The following is a 23,771-nucleotide window of genomic DNA, read 5'->3' as shown; positions in this document are numbered from 1 at the left end:
TAACTAAAACTGCAAGTTCTGTGTCATAGTTTGACTTCACTATCAAGTGGGATATCGAATAATACATTAAGGTTACTTGTTGGCACTTAGTGGAAGCTGGGTCTTATGGTTCACAGCAAACAGATTGGGGGACTGAGCATGTGAAGGAGTAGGGCTGGGCTGGGATCTGGAGACAGGATTAAAACAAGAATTGGTAAGGGGAGAGATGTTGGCCAGCTTAGAATTTATGACTTGAGCTATCCTCATCTCTCACAAGGGTCTCTTAATGTAAAGCTAAGAAAGAAATTAAATGGGAGGCTGAGGCAGGAAGATCACAAGTTTGAGCCAGCCTGAGCAACTTAGTGGCTTAGCAAGACCCTGTCTCAAAATGAAAAATAAAGAGCTGGGAAAATAGCTCAGCATGAAGGTTCTAAGTTCAGTCCCCACCACCACCAAAAAAAAAGTAAGAAAGAAAAGAAGGAATTATAAAATAGACATCCATTAGAATATGTGCTCATTTAGTGTTAGGCCTCAGTAATGCTAGTCACATATTTGATATCAGGTAGCTTTACCTAAGCCCCTGAAACAAGGGGTAGGAGACCCTTGTGTGACCTAAATAATTGAGAGTGATGCATTTAAAGATGGCACGACTGGTCTCTTGGACATTGTTTCCTCGCCGTGTCCCACAGATTGATTACTTCAACAACCAGATCATCGTGGACCTGGTGGAGCAGCAGCACAAGGGCATCATCGCAATCCTAGATGACGCCTGCATGAATGTTGGCAAAGTCACCGATGAAATGTTCCTGGAAGCACTGAACAGTAAACTGGGCAAACATGTCCATTTTTCCAGCCGAAAGGTAGTGTATTTAATGTGACCTTCCTCTTAATTTAGATGTGTAAGATTTTGCTCACTGTTGGGCAGAGTTAAATGACTATATATGATGGGTTAAAAGAATGTCCACTCTAATAAAAAGAGAGGCTGTAAACATCCATGAATTGATTAATTGCTGTGGTTAAGTTCTGCCTGTCTGGTTTATAGAATGACGAGATTGATAAAATCATAGTGTCCAGGAGAGGGAGCTCCATACCATCCCATGTGCTAGAAATAGGAAAAATGAACATGCTTCTTCAGAAAACATGATGTCATTTACAACCAATAGGCGCAGAGTCCTTGTTCATGTGCTAGAATTTTACCCCTGCATCAGTTAATTCTGGCACAGAAAAGAGCTTTTGTCCTTGACTCTACTGTAATCTTCATGTACAAAATGTGGTATGTGTTGTGCCGTGGATCTTCAGATTGTGTGACTTCTTAAAAACAGAAACTCTGATTGTAATTGAGGTTTCAACAGCGTAACTCATTCTTTCAGTGAATAGGTAGCCGTTTAACTCCCTGTTTTTCACAATTTAAAAATGTCATAAAGAACCCGCATTTCTGTAATAATTGGTGGCAACTATGATTTTTCAGACCTTTGTGTCAGGCTTTGCATATGGCATGTTTACTATCAGTATCTGTTTAGAATGTGTGTTGAGGAGGGGCACACCATCTTCACCCCCAGACTCCTCTACAAATACAGGTTTGTCTTGCAACCAGAAGCTGAAGGGAAGACAGGCTCTACTCCTTCAGATATGCAAGGAAAGAGCCAAAAATTTCTGTTCCTCCATAACTTCACATATATCTGCCCTGCCAGGTTTTTTTTTTTTTAGCATTAATAAATCTATTTTCTGTGTCCCCTTTGAATTACATAATCAGAGGCTAGGGGATATAGCTCAGTGGCACAAGCACCTGCCTGGCAAGTTCAAGGTCCTGAGTTCTATCCCCAGTACCACAAAAAAAAAAAAAAAAAAGGATTTACGGCCCATCTAGGAGCTCGGGATTTAGCTCAGCAACACAGCACCTGCCTGGCAAGAACAAGGTCATGAGTTCAATGCCTGGTACCGGAAAAAGAACCAAAAAAAAAAAAAAAAAAAAGAATTACATAATCAGAACAAGGAAATTCCATAGTTAACTAGATGAAGCATAGAACAATAAGAAATTGATTGCTAGCTAATATTCATTTCAGGCCAATTTTTGTGAAATATTATCCTTGATCTATTACTGAGAATTGACTTCTCACCTGCCACAATTTGACCTCCAGATATGATAGACAGATCTTTGATTTAAGAGGGCTGAACTAGAGGTATTCCTTTCATCATCCTGCAGTTTATACCCCAGATATCTAAGTGATGCCTTTCATGTTCAGGTATAGTCTTCCGTGCTGGGGACAGAACAGTGTGCAAAGTTAGAGGCAACCTAAATAATTTAGAGTGATGCATTTAAAGATGGCATGACTGCACAGGCAAATGTCCTGTCTTTGAAGAACAGTTTATTAATGTTCACTGTAATCACAGTTCAGGTTTTAGAGATTCACCCAGCATTGTGTCTACCAGTAGATACACAGTCAGTGTTGGTAAAGTTGAATTGAGCTGGTCACAGACATCCCAAATAAATGTTATTTAAATCTCCATTTGAATAAATGGATATTAATCTCATTGAAAAATCATATCTACCTCGTTGTGATATCATTCACCCTAGCCATTTATATACCTGAATTAGATTTGTCAACTAAGAACTTTGAAGTACAGTCTTGTTCTTAAGAGCAACTATACATAGTACTTTTAAGCACTTGCCACATGGATTTGATAGAAAATGCCAGACAGTAATTTATCTGTGGAGAGGTCATTTTTTTTTTTTTAAATTATGGAATCCCTGGTTTACCAACTCTCAGACCAATTGGCTGTTTCCTCTGGCTTCTCCAGGACATGTACTCAGATTGCCTGGTGAAGGGGAAAAAATGAAATAGCCAGGCTGTCAAGGTATTTTAATCACTATGAACCTTCTTATTAAATAAATAAAGACAGCCATTAGCCTGTCTGTTGAGCCAGGTATTACCACTTTGCTACTGGTTACTGATTAATTAAACTTAATGTCATATTAAAAAGGGTTTCTGGCTTATGACAGTTATTACATTTAAGAGCTAAACAATTTCTTACACATTAAAGTTATGAAGAAGCATGCAAATGGTCCAATAAACCATAAGATATTTTTAAATAAAAAATTAATTGAGAACAACGTAACTTTTTAAAAGATAAGTAAAGAAAAATCTGAAACTTCTTGTGTTCAGATCAGTTGAGATTTTGCAGTGTCTCCAAATGTAAGAATATTCCCTTGGGTCCTTTTGCTTTAGGAGTTGTATAAATAAAAGGGTTTTGTAAAAGGAGAAAAGAAAAAGTGCATATTGTGGTAATTGCTCTGTATATTACATGCTTTGGTCTCCATAGTTCATTTAACCTTCATAATAGCTCCCTGAGAGAAGTGATATTAAAGGAGATAGAGTGAGTAGATGGTAAGCCAAGGTTTGTACCTCAGAAGTCTGTCTCTACTTTCCTGTAATTGTTCACCTATCAAGTTAATAGACTATCCTGATTGGAACTTTTTGTTACCTAATATTAGAATCTGAGCGGTTTTTATATGTAACCACGCTTGGTGATGTATGGGTTTTCAGATGTCTGCTTTAGAACTGACAGGCTACCCCTTGATCCTTCACAGGGCTGACAAAGTCTAAGGACTGATTTAAGAAGGAAGATTGCAGGAAGTAACAGAGACCTCCAGGGTCATGCAGAAAGTGCCCTCCCATAAGTTATTCCCCAGTAAGAACAGTGAGAAAGAAACGCAGAAGGTTGACCTTCTGTGAAGAGGCTGACCTCAGCGGGAGTCCCAGGCCACTGTGTACGTCAAAGAGCCCAGACATTACGTTCAGTTTCAGAAGTTCTTCCCAGGGCTGCCACTTACTAGCTGTGTGATCACCTTGTCCTGTGGTGGTGAACCAATGGCACATGTGCTGTAGCCAGCTGTTTGTTGTCATTGAAAGCTTAAAAGATTCACCATCACTGACCTAGCCCCCTGGGGCCTCAGCCTCCATGTGTGTATGAGAAAGATCATAATATGTTACTTACTTTAAGTGTAGTTTGTGAGGGCTGCTTATGATGCATGTGCTTAGTGGATAGTAAGCCCTCAGTGTGATCCTCTGTAATATAGGAGGAGAAAGACACCATGTCAGAGTATGCTGAGCTGCATTAAGATAGTAATCAAGATTTGAGTGTCAGAAGAAAGTAGATGTCTGTTTCTCTAATCAGGAACCCAGACTTCTTCCAACATCTGGCTAACCTGTCACCTGACTACCCTCTGCATCTAGCTGGTACAAAAGAGGTCACTCACTTCGTACCACCCTGGGCCTGGAACAGCCACACTTCTCTTGTCCAGAACTTGGTCACTGGGCCTTGTCAACTGCAAGTGTAGCCAGCAGATGACTTCCAACCATGTGGATTTCTGATAAGAGTTACCACATAAGCCAGATTTTTAAATCAAACCCCACACAATGTGATTTCATTCATGATGTCATGATTTGTGACATTATGATCATCCTGTAATAAGATAGACTACACTTTTAGGAAACTGAAGATGTCTGTTTTCAAAATATTCTCCTTCTTGATCTCTTAGCTCTGTGCCTCAGACAAAATCCTGGAGTTTGATCGAGATTTTCGAATCCGGCATTACGCAGGTGATGTGGTGTAAGTGTCTTACTTCACTACCTAGCATGGGGATTTGCATGTGGTATCAGTCGCTCACTTTACTATCCAGCGCGGTGATTTGCATGCAGCCTCACTTCAGAACATGTGACCAGGGAAGCTCTCAGCTGTTTTCATTTCATGTGCCAGTGTGTTTTAATCTTTTCATTTGTGAAAAAAATGGCATAGCTCAATTCATTGCTTGCTTTTTAAACATTTACAGAATACATACTAAGTACATTACAATAAGAAAGAACAGTAGAGGGCTCTCCCTTTGTGGGAGGAGCTAAGAGTAAGCTGGGTAACTGCATAAGCAAAAGCTGTTTTACTATATTATTTTTGTTTTTCTTCTGGTACCAGGAATCGAACTCATAACCTTGCGCTTGCCAGGCAGGGGCTTTGCCACTGAGCTTAATCCCCCTCCCCTTACTATATTATTTTAACGCCATTTTTATTTTAATGCCAAGTTGTTTTACTGTATTATTTTTCAAGTAATAAAATGCTTATAAGACACATTTTCTGATTGCAGTAAAAGTAGAGGTTGACATAAAAATACAACTACCTTGATATCTTAGATCCCAAGGGCTCCTATAACAAATTATCCTAAATCAGTGGCTTAAAACACCAAGAACATACACATTCACAGTTTTGGGGCCCAGAAGTTGCAGATCAAGGGGTTGGCAGGGACCGCACCCCCTCTGGAGGTGCCACTAGAGGAGAATACGGCCCCTTTTTTCAGCTCTTGGCGGCTGTGGGCATTGCTTGGCGTCTGATTGCACCACTCTAGTGTCTACCTCCTCTTCTCTGCATCAGTTAAATCTCCCCTGCTTTTACCTTAGAAGAACACTTGTCACCCCTCCGAATACTACAGGATAAGCTCCTCCTCTCAAGATCCTACATATAATCACATCTCACTGTAGAAGTGCATATTCCTGGGCTCTAAGGGACAACGTAGGAATCTTTTGTTTGAGGAAAAGGGTCATTTTTCAGCCTACTAAATTTGTATGTTTTCTCTGTTCACTGAACACTGCTCTTCATACTGTCTGATGTGCTCTTTTCCTTTTTCCTTATTTTTCACATTAGAAATTCTATTTCTAATTATAGGAAGAGAGGAAACAAGAAAAAAAGCAAATAATCATTTCTATAAATGCTGAAAAGACATTTGAAGCATTTTAATAGCTATTCCTTATTTAAAATAAAACTCTAGAATCATAAGATAATGTGCCTTAAATTCGTTATGCCAGCTGTCAAACTAGCCATCAGTCCTGGACTAGCACCAGTTTCCACTTTCTCTGGTCCTTTTCCCAGGTTCCACAATACCAAGGAGAGAGGATCCAGTACCAGAGAGATACTCACTGAAAATCCAAGTCTCACTTGTACAGGGCTTTGTCTTTTAATGCAGAGCAGCGTAAATGCAGAGCTAGACAGAGGCCCTCAAGACCCCCAAGTCCAGCCTCTTTATTTTACAGAGTAATAAACTTATGCCGAAGAAGTAAAACTCTCGCCCACGGTCACATAGCAAGTTTATGAAAGAACTCAGACAATGTACAAGACTCCTCCAGTCCAGAACTCTGCTGTTCAGTGCTTATGGCTTCTTTTTCTCTCCTTAAACCTTTCAATCTTTTTCTGGATTTTTACTATCTTCTGTGTATACAATACTTTATAAGGCATGGTCTCTGCCTGCAAACCTGCAAAGAGATTTCCATGCAAGATAGATGGATAGATAGATAGATGATAGATAGTTGATAGATATATAGAGTTGTGTATATCTGCAAACACGTATGCATACATATATTCCTGCAATAAAAGATGGTCTAAAATAATTGCCATATGAATAATAGCAAGAGTTGTCAGAATTCAGAGTAAGGAAACAATATAATACTCTTACATGTTTTGGCAAACCCAGGGAGGCTGATGCATCTTTGGATGTGGGGAATTGTTTTATAAGAAATAGGAAAGGTGCTAAATAGTATTTAGGAAGTAGCAACTAAGTCCCTTTAGTTGGTTTAGTTGGAGTTACTCATTCTGTAGCACAGGTTAGAAATACCTGGGAAAGTAGATTGAGGTCAAATCACAGTGAGTCTTGAAATCCAAACTAAGGACTTGAATTTTCTTTTTTTTTTTTTTTTTCCTGTACTGGGAATCGAACTCATGACCTCACACTTGCCAGGCAGGCGCTCTGCCACTGAGCTAAATCCCCAGCCCGGACTTGAATTTTCGATTGTTTGGGTTTCAATAAGTTAAGAGTCAGCTGACCTCAGAATTCAGTCAAAAGTGACAAGAAGGTGTTAGGAAGGAGACCTAGGTTGAGGCAGATGAGGAAATAATTGTGGACATGGTGACTTTCAAGTGTCTGTGGGCAGCACAGCCTAAAAGAATTTTCTTGCAACTTGGGCATGGTGGCACATACCTGTAATCCCAGCACTTGGGAGGCTGAGGCAAGAGGATCCCTGTGAGTCCGAGGCCAGCCTAGGCTACATAGCAAAATCCTGTCTCAAAAAAAAAAAAAAATCTTGCAGAATTAAATATGTAAGGCAAGGAGTCAGGGCTAGAGAACTGCAAATTGTCTACATTGATGTGATTGTTAAGGAAGGAAAGGTAGACAGGCAAGAGAGCAGAACGTGACCAGAGGCTGCCTGGAGGTTTACCCAACTTCCAGCCTCTGTTTCATCACTCACAGCCAGGGTCCCTCTTCTACACAGTACAGAGGGTTCTCCTAGAGGCCACACCAGTCACTGCAGCACCGCAGCTCCCACACTTACTCTTCTCATGGGTACCATCTCAACTGAACTTTCAGTCCCTTTCTCTCCTCTTCCTTCTAACCCTGTATTCTGAGCTCATTTCTTTCCAGAGCTTCTGCATGTGCCTGCTTCCATCCTTTTATTCTGTCTGTTTCCTTGTGTGATCTGCCTGCCTTTTTCTCCTCTGCTTACCCAATTCTCACCATCCTTTGCAGTTCTTCTTGGATTCTTTTATCCTACCCTGAACACTGACTGATGCTTAGGTGAGTCACTGACCTCCTAGCAGATGAGACAATTAGCTCCTGTGTGTTGCTTTTATCTTAGGAAACCTGAATGATAAATACAGCTATCTTTTTAAAAGTCATTTTCTGGAGGTAAGCAATAACCTATAGAAAATTATTATCTTAGAATGATGGGCTGCTGTTGGCTTTCCTTCTAAAAAGGAGAAACAAAGTCTCTTCTACTTAGTAAATTGGATGTCCTTTAACCCGGAACCAGATAGACAGTACCAGCTTTTTAGATGATTGATTGCATAATTAATACTGGTAGAGCTTGTAGACTCCTAGAAAAGCTTAGCTGTGCTCTTGTGTGGGAAATAATGCGTGTTTTCTGTTTTTTCCCCTCTGTTAGATATTCTGTCATTGGTTTTATTGACAAAAATAGAGACACTTTATTTCAAGATTTCAAGCGCCTCATGTATAACAGGTATGGTTGATACTTTCCTAGTTACCTTCTCACTAAGCTCTTTGACATATATTGAATGGTATATATACACATAATTATTTTTATGTGACAATTTTAAGAGTTACTGGCAGACTTTCTATTTCTACTTTATTATGCTTATCAAATGAAAAAATATAAGACCTTGAGATTATAAAACCAATAAACTTAGGCACAAAGACCCTGATGTGGCTTTGATTTCCCTTGGGGTAGCCTTCATTTCTGTGTTTATCGCCACCAGCCTTCTGGAACCCCTACCAGTGTACTAAGTAGTCCCCAGGCCAGGCCAATGGTGACAGAAACGTTCAGTACCCTCTGGGCTCACCTGAAAACTATGTATTCAGATTCCCACTGAAGTGTTTCGCTGCCAAAGAGACACCTCTCTCAAATCAGACTGGTGCCTAATGTCGGTGAGCAGCAGTCCTAACTGAGCAGTTTTCTTACTAATGAGCCGCATGTGAAAGGGCCGGGCGAAATAAAACCAGGCAAATGATCCCAGGTTTAAATTCATTACGGAGAGAAAAGAAGAGAATTCTGGGAACTGTATTTACTCAGAAATCAAGGCTGATGCCTGAGCTTCGTATGAGAAGACAAGAGGTGGAAAGTCGAGAGTTTTGTTTGGGGTGTGTTACGTTTGAAGTACGTACTGGGCAGGCGGTTGAAGATGCCAAGTAGGCTGTTGACATGTGTGCATCTGCGCCTCAGGAAAGATGGGGATAGAGACACCAGTTTGTGGTTGTCAGCATATTGATCGTATTTAAAACCTTAAGACTCCAGGAGGTGATCTAGGGAGTGGATGTAGACAATCCCTTAGACTCCAACATGCAGTCAAGGAGAGAAGGAAGGATTAGCAAGGAAACTGAATGTTCCATCGAGGGAGAAAAAAAAGAACAGAAAGCCCAGCCAAGGAAAAAATGCTTTAAGAAAAAACGATAAGCTATGTCAAATTCTACCAAAAGCAGGAATGGTACAAGGACCAAGATTGACCATTGCATTTGCTAACTTGAAGGTCAGGGGAATTCTTGACAACACTGTTTCCAGGGAGCAGTGAAGTCAGATGTATGACTGACATGGGCTCGAAAGGATACAGGAAACGGGAATGCAGAGACAAGATATTTAAACAGTGATTTCAGTTTAATTTGCTAGAAGATGATTAATTTTTGTGGATGTTGAAGCCACCAAGAACAGTGATAGAACTATCACTGTAAGAAAGTTACAGAGACGTAGGAAAAGAGTCCATGTAAGAGCCAGGCATAGGAAACAAACTGCATTAATCAGGTAAAATGCACCCATTTTGAGGAACAAATTAAACAGTCTAGCATTTTTCTATATAGAAAATGTTAAAAACTCAAATTGGAAAAATAGCCTGACTTAGCCAGTGGCAGTGTCACAGTGTGTTGCTGGGCTTGTGTACTAAGAGGGTCACAAAATGCTATGTTACTTTGGTGACTTCAACAGCTTCGTCATGCCCCAGAGATTCTGCTCACTGAGAACAGCTGTAGCTTTTAGTGGTGGACCAGCATTGCCCAAGCCCGCAGGACGTAAGAACAAAGCAGTATGTGGATTTATTTCCAGTGAAAAATCTAATAGTCACATGGGATGCAATACTTGTAGTAGGGCGACAGGCTACTTTTCCCTGTTGGAAAAGCTGCTCAAGATGTCAAATAGCAGTGAGAAATCTCATTTATTAATTGACAGAGAAAAATGTTATCCATGGAATCCAGGCTGCTTAGTTGCTTGGTAAGCACAGAGACAGAACAAAGGAGCTTAGATGAATCTCACAATTAAAGACATCAGGCTAAGGGAATCCATTTTACAGTGGGACTGGACTTGCCAAAGGGTAAAAAGATGGCAGGTCTGTTGACTGCAACTGATCGCCTGTGTCTCCACAGTGGGGAAGCCCTAACCTGTAAGACGGGAAGTCTTGACATCTTTTCACTTAAATCCATCTGCCTAGGTGATATTCAGATGGGCCGTGTTTACCTCTAGACATTTTTGATGCTTCAGTGGCTAACCAACCCCCCAAATTTGACTCCTATTTTTATTTATATATGTTAATGAGTGCAGTCCTCAGATTTGTAGTTCTGTAGATCATGTATATGTGTGTATATGTACGCACATGTGGGGGTGGGGGGAGATCTGCCTTACCTTTTATACAAACTGGGTTTCTGGATGTGTCCTTTTTTTTTTTTTTTTTTTTTTTGTACTGGGGATGGAACTCACGACCTCACGCTTGCCAGGCAGGCGCTTACGCCACTGAGCTATATCCCCAGCCCCTTGGATGTGTCCTTTTAAGAAAAGGGTTCTGGTATTTTAAATGTCTGAAAACATTTTGTTAATATTACATGCATGACATCCTGGCTTGAAAGTGCATCCTCTTAAAATGACCCTATGAATCTGTATAGATTCCTTATGTATCAGTTCTATTTTAATATATGGTCTTATTTCCTTTATTTTTAACCTCCCCCTTCTTCCATTTATAATCGTAGTGTGAGAATATCCCAGTATGGCAAACAGTAAGGTGAGGAAGAATTTGAGGCTTGACCTGGTGGCACATGGCTATGTTCTCAGCACTCAGGAGGCTAAGGCAGGAAGCTGACAAGTTCCAGGCCAGCCTGGACTACCTAGTAGGACCTTGTCTCAAAAGACCCGCAAAACAAAACAGAACAAAACACCAATTTGGAGTAGTAGAAACTGCCTAGACCTAACGCAGTGACCCTCAGTCCTTTAGCATGTGTTAGCATTTTCCATATACACAAAGGATGGTTTTATACCTTCTGCAAATTCTGTCCAGTAGGTGCTCTAAAAGGATCCAGGCACTATGTGCACTAGATGTGAAGCAACATTACCTTAAGTTATTTCTGTGTTAAAAATAAGAACGGAAAAGTTAAAGGATGACCAGGTGTGGTGGCAAATGTCTGTAATCCCAGCATTCAGAAGGCTGAGGCAGCAGGATTGCTGATAGCTTGAGGCCAGTCTAGCCTACACAGTGAGTTGAAAGACCAGCCTGAACTACAGTGAGGCCCTTCTCAAAAACCAAACCAAACCAAACCAAACCAAAAAAAGTTAAAAGAAAAACAATGTATGTTTATATGGCCATTTTTATCGATACAGACATACCATTGGGAAGTTATGCGGTAGGACTATAAAGGAGTCCAGGAGCCATAGATCGCTGCGGTGACAGTGAGGGGCAGGAGTGCTGTGCTGTCTGCATTCACAGACTCATCAATCCTACATCACCATCACCTCCATTCTATTGTCCGCCACGCTTTCTTTTTGCAGCTGTTAGTTGGAGCACCTGTGTAGCAGAAATTTACTAGGTGTGTTAGGGAGCCAACTCCATTTTCTCAATATTATACAGGGGAAGGAAAAGTGGGCAAAAAGATAGCAGTTGTAAGCACAGTTAGCAACCAACACCCATATTCTTTTCTTTTTTCAACCCTCAAATTTTAAGAAAAATGTGTATGACAAGAGGAGAGTTTCCAGGAACCAAGTGACATTTTAAGTTCCAATTACTTCAAAGTGAAAAGTACTAAAATGAAACAGGAACAGAATCACAGTTGAGATCACCACATGTTTTTAAAAATATCTCCACAGAGCCAAACAATGAATATATGTTTTTAGATGGAAGTTGGCCTGAAGTACAGTTTTAGAATTGGATTGCAGCAGTCCTACTGTCACATCAATAAGATACTGTAACTGCCAGTGCCACCTGTAAATGTGCTCATAAATTCACCTGCAGTGAGGGAATCTGCTGGAAGACAGTGTAAAAATGGTTACTTTATGTTCCTCCTCTGTATTTTTAGAAAGAGCTGCCTTTTGCACCGTTACCTGTTCTGAGTATTTCGTTCAATAATGCTTTCTGCCATGAATTAAGGATCATTGTCCTACTAGCGGTTTGTCCAACCATCACAAAGTCACTTGTTTTCTGTATATATTATAAGAGCCGTGTTAAAAATTGGTTTAGTTTCAAAGTAATATAGATGTCACTTTTTTAAAGTTTAAATAATTTTTAAATGTGCTATCTTTGGGGAATATTTGTAGTGCAGTATCCATCATTATATCAGCATAATTTTCTGGATGGGATAATTTTTCCAATTAGGTCTTGTAAGTTCAGTCCAGGTGTGACTTCCAGGGTCCAGTTCAGCAGGATTACTTAGCCATTTTTATTCAACTTAATTGAATGCAACATTTGAATTGCTCTTCTGTACTTCTCAGTTCAAATCCTGTGCTGAAGAATATGTGGCCTGAAGGTAAACTGAGCATTACAGAGGTGACCAAGCGGCCCCTGACCGCTGCCACCTTGTTCAAGAATTCCATGATTGCTCTAGTGGACAATCTTGCATCGAAGGTAATTATTTTCTTTTCTAAATACCCATTTTAATACACAGATTCTCTCTGGATGTATATGATTTGCTTTTTAGGTGATTATTTTTAATTGTAATAAAATCTTTATGCCTGTTTTTAAAAACTGAGTGAAATAATGGTTTGCATCTCAATGCCTTCCTTAAATTTGAGATTTTTATTGTACTGTCATGATCATGGGGGAAATCTTAATGTTACCTAAAATATAAATAAGGTATACTATGCCTGGAAAAATGAACTTCAGCCCGGTACAGAAAACGGGTCATGGCAAAAAGGAAAATCGTGAATTAAATTGTAGTAACATACCTTCCATATTCTGTGTGTACATACTAAATGGCCAGAGGGAATTTTAACAAGTAAGTATATTAAGTATTATCTTTAGACTGTTTTAAATACTTGAAATATAAAGATACATTGTTAATTATTTCTGCTTTTTATTGTTCTTTTGATTCTAATACTACTTGATAAGCTACGTCTGGGTCTCTTTCTTTCTTTCTTTCTTCCTTTCTAATTTTTCCTTGAAGAACAGATTTCTACTCTTAACTGCTGCTGTTGACAAGTTTGATAAATTAGGCAGCATTCGGAGACTCATTATTTTTACTTCCTTCATTTTTATCGTTCTCTTCTGGTGCTTCTCCTGTGTATTTTGTCCTTTGTTACTATCTTTTTTTTAAAAAAATCAATTTCCTAAGAATTTAAATTTAAATCTATACTATTACTGTTACTTCACTGTGGATAAATTAGGCAAATGCCACAAGAGCACATCTGTTCAGTAGCTTTCTATTCCTTTTATCAAGATTCTTTGGCCTCAAGTGACAGCGAATAATCACAGTTTGTTGGCTTGTGTAATCAAATCTCCAGAAGGGCAGGGGTGCGCACCTCTCTCTCTGTCACCTCCAACCTGCTTCATCCAGCAAGGAGGAAAGAACCTAGAAAGAAGTCACGTGACCCAAAAAGAGCTGAACACTGCATTCTTAGGTGAAATATAGTTAGTGAACTAGAAAAAGGATCATTATTTTGTTTTCTAAATTTGATAGATGTCCCTTTTTAAAAAATTAAAATTCTAGAACCTTCTGTAAGTTCTATATCAGAAATTGCATTTAGCTGCTAGTGAAAGAGATCACCAAAAGGTGGCCTAAACGAGAGAGAAGTGTGTTTTCTCCACCCCGTAGATGAAGGTAGGAAGCATCCCGGACTGCAGCAGCGGCCTCAACGTTCCTGGGAACCCAGGTTCCTTCCGGTGTTCTGCATGGTGCTTGTGCTTGGCCTCCTTCCTTCTGCGAAGATAGCAGCTAGAACTTCTCTTCCAGGAGGCTTCCTGGGAGTCTCACGCAGGCCTCAGCTATGTCCCTTTGCTCCATGTAGGTGCCAAGGTGGTTGGAAAGGGTTTTTGGTTTGGGGGTTTTTTTTTTCCCTTTTTTTTTTATTCCAGTCAGCAGTGCACCAATCTAGACATAAGAATTCTATTTCAAAGTAGGTAAAAGTTATGAGCTATGAAGTAGGCAACTAGCCTAGCAGTCTCTGCAGCAGCTTCCCAGTTTGGGGGATGGGATGTAAGGGAAAGACGGAGTAGGGCAAGCAAGAGAATATAGACAATTTAAGTTTGGGGCGGGCAGCAAATATAAAACACTAGATTTAGAAAATATAGCTGGGTGTGGTGGCCCATGTCTGTAATCCCAGTACTGTGGGAGACTGGGGCAGGAGGATTGAAATTTCAAGCCCCTCAGGGGGAACTTAGTGACGTAATGAGACCCTGTTTCAAAATAAAAGTGAAAAAAGGACTGGAGATGTAGTTCAGTGTGAAAGTCTAAGCTCAGTCCTCTGTCCCAGGAAAGGAAGAAAGGAAGGGAGAGAGGAGGGGATAATATGGTACAAATACAAGGTATGATTGCAAAACATGGTGAATGTTTACATTTTTTTAAAAAATCATTGCAGTAAAAGATGCATTGCTGTTAATCCCCTTTAAAATCGTCCCTCTGGCTTCAAACACACTTACCACATCATTTTTGCCACTTTCTGAAGAGTTCTGGAGTCTTCTTTCAGGAGTCTCTCAAGTTGTCCTGTCCAGGCACTCTTGGTATCCTGAACTGATTCACAGTGTTCAACTCTGACGGTCATTTTGACTTTTGGGAAAAGCCAGAAATCTGATAGTACAAGAGCCTGTGAGTAATGTGGATGAGCAAACACTGTAATGTGAGCCTGCTTTTCAGTTGGATGCATTCAGCAGCAGCATTAACCATATTTTTTTATCACACCTCATAATGATACTCCCGAAAGAGAAAGAGTTCTAGAACTGCTTTAGAAAGGGGCAAGAACAATGAAGCAAGGGACAACTAAGGGCAATGTGTCTTTCACTGTAATAATTTTTAAAATTTACATATCACTGTATATTTAAATCATACTCATAAAGCTATATAGGGCCGGGGATGTAGCTCAGCGGCACAAGCTCCTGCCTGGCAAGCACAAGGTCCTGAGTTCAATTCCTGGTACCAAAATAAATAAATAAATTGAATAAAGCTATATAATTGGTTTTTATCATAAATGTAAATATTCTAAGTGGACTACTAGATAGGTAGAAAATCCAACTCTATGCTGCTTACAGGAGACACACCTAAATAACACTATTCAGAAGGCTTTAATATAAAGAGATACAAGTGGAGAAAGATATAGCAAGCCATCCCACATAAAAAAATTATTGAAAGTATTAACCACTTATCAGTACAATTATTAAAATACAGGATGACCAAAGATTGCATATTTTTGTTAATTTTATAAGATAACAGGAAATATAGAAAGGACAATTTTATCAAATTTATTCAATACAAGAATCAACTGGTTGAAGTGACACGTGCCTGAGTAATGCTTGGGATAGCCGGTACATAAGCATGCTGCCCAAGTGACTCTCAGGGTAAACTGTTAAGTGGTCAGTGAAAAAGCAGAATTTAAGGATATGTTAACAGATATAAACTAGTAATCACAAAACAAAAATATCAAAGACAAAACCATTTGAACTGGGTATCTAACAGCATAGCCATAATCATTATAGATTCCATAAAGCCAAAACATAAAAATCTTAAAACATATTTAAAGAAAAATCAATAAAGCTGGGCATGGTGGTGCACACCTGTAATCCCAGTAGTTTGGGAGGCTGAGGCAGGAGGATCACAAGTTCAATCCCAGCCTGGGTAACTTAGCAAGACCCTGTGACAAAATAAAAAATATATATAAAAGGGCTGGGGATGTAGCTCAGTGTGAAGACCCTGGGTTCAGTACTCAGTACTGAAAAAAAGAAAAGGGAATTAGGGGAGAGAGAGAAAAAAGAGGGAGAGAGAGACAAAGAGAGGAGAGAGGAAGAGAAAGAGATCAGTAAGTCCAATCCTAGAGGAAGATTTAAAATCAGTTCTGCCAAAAAGTGATAGAGTGAGCAGACAAAAGATAGAATGCAGAAGCTTTCAAAATCAAATTCAAACTTTGTCTAGTACATAAAAAGAACCTTATACCTGAGGATTAGGAAACATGTTCCTTTCAATATTCCTTTCAACATTTTCAAGAATTGACCGCATGCTAGATCACAAAGGAAGACTCAACTATTTTGGAAGGTTATATATAGATACATTGCCCATCCTCAAAGCAAGTGAAATGAAAGCATTTTTAATGTCTTTGGGAACTTTTAAAAAATGCTCTTTTAAGTAACTCACAGATTGAAGAGGAACTCACAATGGAAATAAGAAAATATTTGGAACAGCTAGACAAAGAATTTGTCAAAATTTGCAGGGTACTGCTAAAGTGATCTATATTTTATGCCTTTATATAATAATAAGATTGAAAATAAATGAGTTAAGTTCAGCTCAAAAAACCAGAAAAAGGATTCCAAAGAAAATAATTTTAAAACAGAAAATTCAAAAATAATAGAAGAATCAAAAAAATAGCCAAATGGACAAAGCTCTAAAATATCGATAAAGAAAGAACAATATTGTGGCAGAAAAAGACCTCTAACTGCAGATGATACCATAGAGATTTTAAGAGTAACAGCATATTGTGATTGGATGCCAATCAATTTAAAACTTTAGTTTTTCTAGGAAAATGTATCCAAATCAATTCAAGAAGAAATAGAAAATCTGAATAAGTCAGTAACTTTAGAGATTCTGAACCACTAATCAGCTGTCTGTGCTCCCCCAACTCTGCCAAGGACATCAGGCCCGGATGGTTTTACTGATCAGCTTTGTAAAACTTTCAAGGAGCCAATGATCCTTATCATGTACAGACTCTTAGATGAGAAAAGAGGCCACTACCCAACTCATTTTATGAGAGTAATATTACTTTAATACAAGATGAATATGAGAAAATAAAATGAGAGCTCTGTTAACATAGGAACATAGATGAAGAGATCTTTAAAAAAATATATAGATAGGTAGATACATCGATAGATACATAGTTAGATGAATAATGCATTTTCTGACAGCATGTTAAATGAAGTACCTACTGATGCCAACTGAAAATAGCTAAAATGCTAGGTAAAATACAAAAATCCGTATCTTAAAAGCAACTGTGAACTAACAAAAGTAAGCAATATGCAAGCCAGGGGCTGAGTGAATACAGAAGTTAACAGTGAAAGGAAAATTAACCAGAGCTCTGCCTTTTACCTTGCAGTGATGCCCAGAGTAGAGTGTCTTACAAGAGATTCTACACACACACACACACACACACACACACACACACACACACACAAACAGGTCAGTCTTCAAAGGGCTACCTCTAGAGTGAACTAGAGTTAATCTCAGGGTCCTGGACCTTGCCACTGGACCAATGAATGCTGGGGTGCGGGTGTTACAAGTTACCTTCTATGAAGTTTTTAGCCCTAACTCGTAGTACCTGGGTGGGCTGCAAAAGCTTCACATTAATAATTTAAAGTGATTCAGGTCTCGCATTGCCCTTAGGCATATGAAAGTCAAGCACAATTTATTTTCTTGAGGAAACCACCTTTACACCATACCTTAAAGAATTTTCATAGGTAAGTTCCAAGGAAAATAAGGAGCTCTCCCCTTAAAGAATCATTACAAGAAGGGGGACTGTAGGCCAGAGGAAAGCAGTCAGGAAGGAGGAAGAGAAGAGGGTCAGGGAGAATAATGGGCCAGGGGATGTGACTGAAGTATGTTACATGCATGTATGAAAATGTCACAGTGAAACTCAATACTTATATAAGTAATATGCACTCATTTTTGAAAAGAATCAGTACAAGATACCATACACTAGAGTGACACTAAATAGCAGCAACTTCAGACTCATGAAAATTTCTGGTACCGGAATGATCAGAAACAATAAATAATATGTAGTATGTCACAAGAAGTGAGAGGCCTGAAAATATGAGAAAAAAACAAGCAACTAGACAATTAATAGACATAAAAACTAAATTTAAAGCTGGGCAGGTAGGTTTAATATTAGAATTTAGACAAAGCTAAAGAAAAAATAGTAAAATGAAAATAAGAATTGAAGAAACTATTCAGAATTTCTCTTAGAACAAGAAATAAAACCAATACAAGAAACACCAAGAGAGTGGAAAATGAACGGAAAGGTCCCACAGGCATCTGCTCAGACATATAGTAGGAGAGGAAATTACAAAGCAATGTTTAAAGAAATATTTCTATAAACATTATAAGACATCACTTAACAGAATCAGGAAGCCCAGTATATCCCAGGGTGGAAACATTAAAAGAAATCTATATGTTAACAACCAGTGAAGTCCCAGAACATCAAAGACAAACTATCTCAAAGTCGATCAGGGAAAAGATAGACTAGCTCCAAAGGAATTACAAGCTGAATGAAAATAACTGTAAACCAAAAATTCTATACCTAAAGAATGTATTTTTCAGGCCAGGATATAGCTCAGCAGTACAAGTGCCTGCCTGGCAAGCGCTAGGTCATGAGTTTAATTCCCAGTACCAAAAAAAAAACGTATTTTTCAAGAACAAAAGCATCTTTCTAAACACTGGGTTTACCAATATTAAAACCTCAAGAAATTTTAAAAGCTATACATCAGGCAGTAGGAAGAATACAGATACAGTAAATAAGAGTTTGAAATGCAAGTAGAGAGAAGAAATTGGTAAATGTATTGATACATTATAAATAATCTCTATTAAAAATACAGGTTGGAGTTAGATGGCATAACAATAGCACATAATTGGAAGTTTGAATAATGGTAACTGAAGTGCTTAAAGTCATTAGTTTTGTAGAAAAATAATAAAAAATATGGTTAAAGTTTTAACTCTGTTTTAAAAATGCATGTTAAATTTTTCTAAGATGATTATTAATACAGTGGCAATAGATATTTTTAACTTCCAAACAAATAGAGGGAAAAGAAAAGAAAAAGTGAGTAAAAATAGCCCTAAAAACTTACAGAACAGAAGGCAAAAAACAGAAACCTGAAGCCAGTGAAGAGGGCAGAAGTGAATCCAGAGATCAGTAGCTACACTGAATATAAGTAGATAAAAATTGCCAAATCAGATTAAAGAAAACACTGTCCAGCTACAAGGTAATTACTAATGACATCCAAACATAAGAAAACAGAAAAGCTGAACATCAAAGTTCATAACAGACAAGTTCAAGTGGTCTGGGTCCCCTTTATCCAGCGTCAGGATGTGCAGAAGTAGCTCAGTGATGAACGGCTGTCCTTAAGAGCCTAGTGGTTCTCCGATCATCTCCAGCTCCCTGGCTTAACTCCTCAGGCTTCCATACCAAAGTACTGTACAGTGCCCGCTGAAAAGCTCGGGTTCCAACTCCCACCCAGCTCACCCCACCAGATCAGTGGCTCTGCTCAGCCGGTGACTGTTGTTGATCAGCAGCAGCTTCTGAGACAAAAGCAGCCCTGGGGGCTGTGCTCCCTCCTTGGATTGTAGTCCTCTTCTGACCTTGGTCAGATACTTCCTATCTTGTTGGGTCTGTGGTGCATGTAAGAGGACAGTTTCCCCATATTTCATCTGACACTTGTTCTTTAGTGACTTGGTCAAGAAGGTCAGTATGTAGGACCTGGTCCTCTCTTACCAAAAGAGACTCCTTACTTCCTCAGAGTCCATCCACATGGTGTGTTAAGTGCATGCTCTATCTCCTCATCTAACTGTCTTTTGAATATAGAGAATAGGTTCTATTAATTGTATATACCTCTTGGTAGCACTATGTGTTGCCATAAACAGACAGTCAGTAAACTATTAAGTGAACTGAATTTGCCTTAGCTTGACAGTATGCAAAGCAGTTGAAATAGATGTATATTTCAATGCAATATTTTCAGTCTAAGGCATGTACTGATTGGTATACTTTTAAAAATGATATTTTTCATGTAAAATGTAAAAAAGACAGGTTTAAAAGTTTAAGAGAATAAGATCACTTGTGAACTTCTTCAGTTTAGCCTTTATATGACACCAGATTTGTCAAATTTAGGAATTCTTAGGCTGAGTCAGTCTTGATATTTATAAATGAGAGAGGAGGCGGCATTTATAAGTTGAGACAGAATGCTGATTAAATATAGAAAGTATTTCCATTAGGTCCTTTCTCCAAAGACTTACGTATTACTAAACAGGATGAAAGGACTTCCCCCCACTCCTTGGTGGGTCATTAGTGTCTCATGCAGTGTTACCACTTCCTGTGTATAATCACCCAGGGCTGGTACAATTCTATTCAGCTGGCTTCTGTTAAGTAAAGTTATGGTGCTTTGCCTATGTGTGATTTCATATATTATTCACTTCAAAATATTTCCTGATTCACATTGTAATTTTTTTGCCCTAAGAAATGTACGTGTTAATTTTTTTTCAAAAATGAAGGGTTTTGTAAGTACCTTTTTGCTTTTGATTTCTAGCTCATTTTATTTCACCAGAGGATAACTTCTGCATGAATTCAATTCTTAGAAATATATTAAATTTGCTTTTTTATATATGTTTTGACTCCTTACTCATTTCATGGTTTTGTCAATGTTGAGAGGTATGTTAAAATCCACTTTGATTCTAAATTTGTCTACTTCTCCTTCTTGCACCTTCAATTTTTGCTTTAAATATTTAGAGAATTTTTTAGGTTCACTCAGTTTAGGACTGTTATATATTCCTGATGATTGAGTCACATCACGATCAAAAGTCTCTCTCAAAAAAAACTCTTTATTTCCATATTGCTTCTTGTACTTGCATGAATAACACAGCCATGCCAGTTTTTCTTTTGACAAGAGTTTCCATAATGTATCTTTTTCATCCCTTCACTTTCAATGTCTTTTATCCTCATATTTCAAAATATGTCTCTCATAAAAGTGTACAGTTACTTTGGGTTTTTTAAATCCATCCTGACAGTCTTTTATCTTTGAATAAATCTTGTGGTCCATTTACTTTTAAAGTAGTTACTGAATGTTGCATTTAAATCAGCCATTTTCTTAGTGCTTTCTTTATGACGTTTTTAAATTTCTGTTTCCTTTCTAACCTCTTAGTTTCTTATAGGCAAATGTAAACAAAACTCTGTTCCTCTCCTTGACAAATTAACCTCAGTTGAATTTCTAACTCCATTCTCCCCAGCAACCTAGCAAAAGATGTGTTTCAATAATATCACAAAGCAACATTGCTTATGGTAAAAATTATGTCTGTTGATAAATTGCATCTATGCTGGAAAAGTGTAAATGTCTGATGGGGATAACATACTTAGGGCTTGTCTGGGCCCCGTGACTGTTCTATTGGGCATGCCGTTTGTGGAGATCCAGGAAACTATATCTGCTCCATTGTGTTAAAGAGAATTTGGCTCCTGTAAGACATGAGGCTTTTTAAGCAGGGCATCTTCCATAGCCACCCAATTAAGAGCTCATCTCCTTGCATCTGACCTGTCACCTGGCCTCTGCATGGAGTCCTGCCAGTACCCTGCACTTTCTAGTGGCAGGCTCTGTTCCTGGCCTTCCAAGGAAATTGGTGCCAGATATGGCCTGTGAGTCTTTTTGGGTCAGAACGTTTAGTTGAACCTAAAAAGGCACCCACCCACCTCCCCCAGCATTGCAATAATTTATATTATTCCACTTATTCCCTTTATTATTTTAGAAGATTTATATCATAATATTTTGGGGGTTACTGGACCTATTATAGTATTGTTCTCGAATATCAATAATCTAATATTGTTTGATACTTTTATCTTCCTCCCGGACAATGCAAGGCAAATCAAACATTCTAATTTCATTTATCACCTCAGAACTTACATATTATTATAGGTCAGGTATTTTAATTTGTAGATAAAAATACATATATCACACCATCTATTAAAAATATATACTTAAGGCAAGTATATATTATTATTATGACACATAGTACCTATTTAGATTATTCAGTCATTTATCATTTACTCCCTTTTCTTCTATTATTGACTTTTCGTTTGAGATCATTTTCTTGTGCTTGAACTTTACCATGTTGTAGTTGAAATCTCATGGTGACAGATTCTGCTTTTGTTGACCCAAAAATATTTTTATATGCCTTTCATTCTTGAAGAATATCTCTGCTGATGTAAAATCCTAGGTTAATGTGTCTTTCAGCCCTTCAAAGATAGTACTCCTTTATCTTGTGGATTACATAGTTCCTTTTGAGATGTCAGATATCAGTCTACTTAGCGCTCCTTAAGGCAAGCTGTTAGCTCCCCACCCCCTGCTTTTCTTTGGTTTGTAGAAATTTTACTATAATATGCTATGGGGTGTGTGTGTGTGTGTGTGTAGGGGGTGAATCTGCTTGTAATTTGTAGGACTTCTTCAGCTTGTGGCTTGTTTTTTGTCGCTTTTAAAAAGTGCATAACTATTATCTTTTCAAATATTTTTCTTCTACCTGCTCTCCTTTAAGACTCTAGTTACATACACTATTTCACTATGTCTTCGATGCCTCTTACTCATCTCTTGAGTTCTTAATTTCCATTATTGTTTTTCAACCCTGAATTTTCCAATTGCTTTGGTTCTTTTTTTTTTTTTTTTTTGTAGTTTCTGTTTCTATACAAAATCCTCAGTATTGTCTCTATCATCTTCAATATGGTAAGCACAGCTATTTTCATTTTTCTATCTAATACCAATATTTAGACCTCTGCGTATCTGTTTTCTGGGTTTGTTTTTTTTTTGGTTGTTGTTGTTGTTGTTTCTGATTCATGTTGTCTTTTCCCCTAATATGTCTAGATCTTGTTTTTTGTTGTTGTTCCAAATATTATATTTTTAAGCTATTCAGAAAAGTAATGAGGCCCAAGCTTACGTCATTTCTTTTTCTCATGAAAGATTAACATTTGTTTTTTCTGAGCACTTATAAGCATTAGTATTACAAATAGGCTTTTCCAATTTCAAAGTCTGAGGTGATTCAGAGTTGAACTGTGGACCCTGCCAGGGACTGCCTGCTTTTGGTTTCTCTAGGGTCTTGACTGGCATGAATTTCTGCTTTTCAACCCTTTAATCTGTTTCCTGCCAGAGCCATTACTCAGATCCCATCCACTGCTTCTGGGGTTAGCAGATTCCCCCAGGCAAAAAAGCAAGCCTCAACCCTGAGTGCTATTCTTACTTTCTTGGATTCCAGCCTAGATGTTCTCCACTGTCTTGTTAATTCTCCAGTGTCTTAAGGCAAATGATTTTATGTTTTGTTAACCTAGTCTGATTATACCCAGCATGAGTACTGGTTTAAATTGTAAAATCTTTCATTATTCCAAGTGGGAGGCCTAACCATTGTTTCATTAATTAACTAATTAGGTCCAACAAGCCTTTACATAGCTAGTGATAGCAGAGACAACTAAGACCTAGGTATCCTGATTCTATACACTTACTATTACACCAGCACCAAAACATGCAGATGGATCTAGTAGCATTTTGGCATTTACTGTGCTCAGTGCCACCTTTCTTGGTTGATTCAACAAGCAGTAAAGATCCATTATTCTAGGAAACTCACAGAAAATCCTCAAACAGGCAATGTCCTCTCCCTCACTTTCCCATCCAGTTAAGTCGGATTTATTATTACCCCTTTTAAAAAGTGAGCGATGTGTAAATGCTTCAATTAAAAACGATTACAGGTTTAGTAAAATTCAATCCCCGTCACTTTGGTTTGGGGATAGGGTGTGTGTATGTGTGTGTGTGTGTGTGTTTTTGAGGTACTGGGGGTTGAACCTAGAGCCTCATGCATTCGAGGCCAGTGGACCCCAGTCTTTTTAGCATGAGAGACCAGTTTCATGGAAGACAGTTTTTCCATGGATGGAGAGTGAGGGATTAATTATTTCATTTTTTTAATGTTTGCCATACATAATAACTACATTTCCCAGTGCTAGCATCACCGCTGCAGCTCTGTCTCAGATCATCAGGCATTAGCTTTTGTTTTTTTGTGTTTTTTTTTTTTTTTT

General features: G+C 38.4%; 1 protein-coding gene and 1 long non-coding RNA gene across 2 annotated transcripts in view; one reads left to right on the top strand and one right to left on the bottom strand.

The window, feature by feature from the left end:
• Positions 1 to 23,771, top strand: part of Myo1d (myosin ID) — a gene marked incomplete at its 5' end in the record, with an annotated part of 338,988 nt that overhangs the window by 109,099 nt on the left and 206,118 nt on the right. The window contains 4 exon segments of the mRNA XM_005402828.2: positions 669 to 839; positions 4,520 to 4,590; positions 7,959 to 8,033; positions 12,267 to 12,399. Coding sequence (XP_005402885.1) covers positions 669 to 839; positions 4,520 to 4,590; positions 7,959 to 8,033; positions 12,267 to 12,399 — 450 coding nt within the window.
• Positions 11,115 to 14,557, bottom strand: LOC106146484. Its single transcript, XR_001230932.1, has 2 exons — positions 14,410 to 14,557; positions 11,115 to 11,346 (listed from the first exon to the last, which is right to left on the bottom strand). It is a non-coding gene; the product is annotated as an uncharacterized LOC106146484 (long non-coding RNA).

This window comes from Chinchilla lanigera, unplaced genomic scaffold, assembly GCF_000276665.1.
Source record: "Chinchilla lanigera isolate Chin_1 unplaced genomic scaffold, ChiLan1.0 scaffold00080, whole genome shotgun sequence".
Classification (NCBI taxonomy): Eukaryota; Metazoa; Chordata; class Mammalia; order Rodentia; family Chinchillidae; genus Chinchilla; species Chinchilla lanigera.
This window is presented reverse-complemented; position numbering and strand designations above follow the sequence as displayed.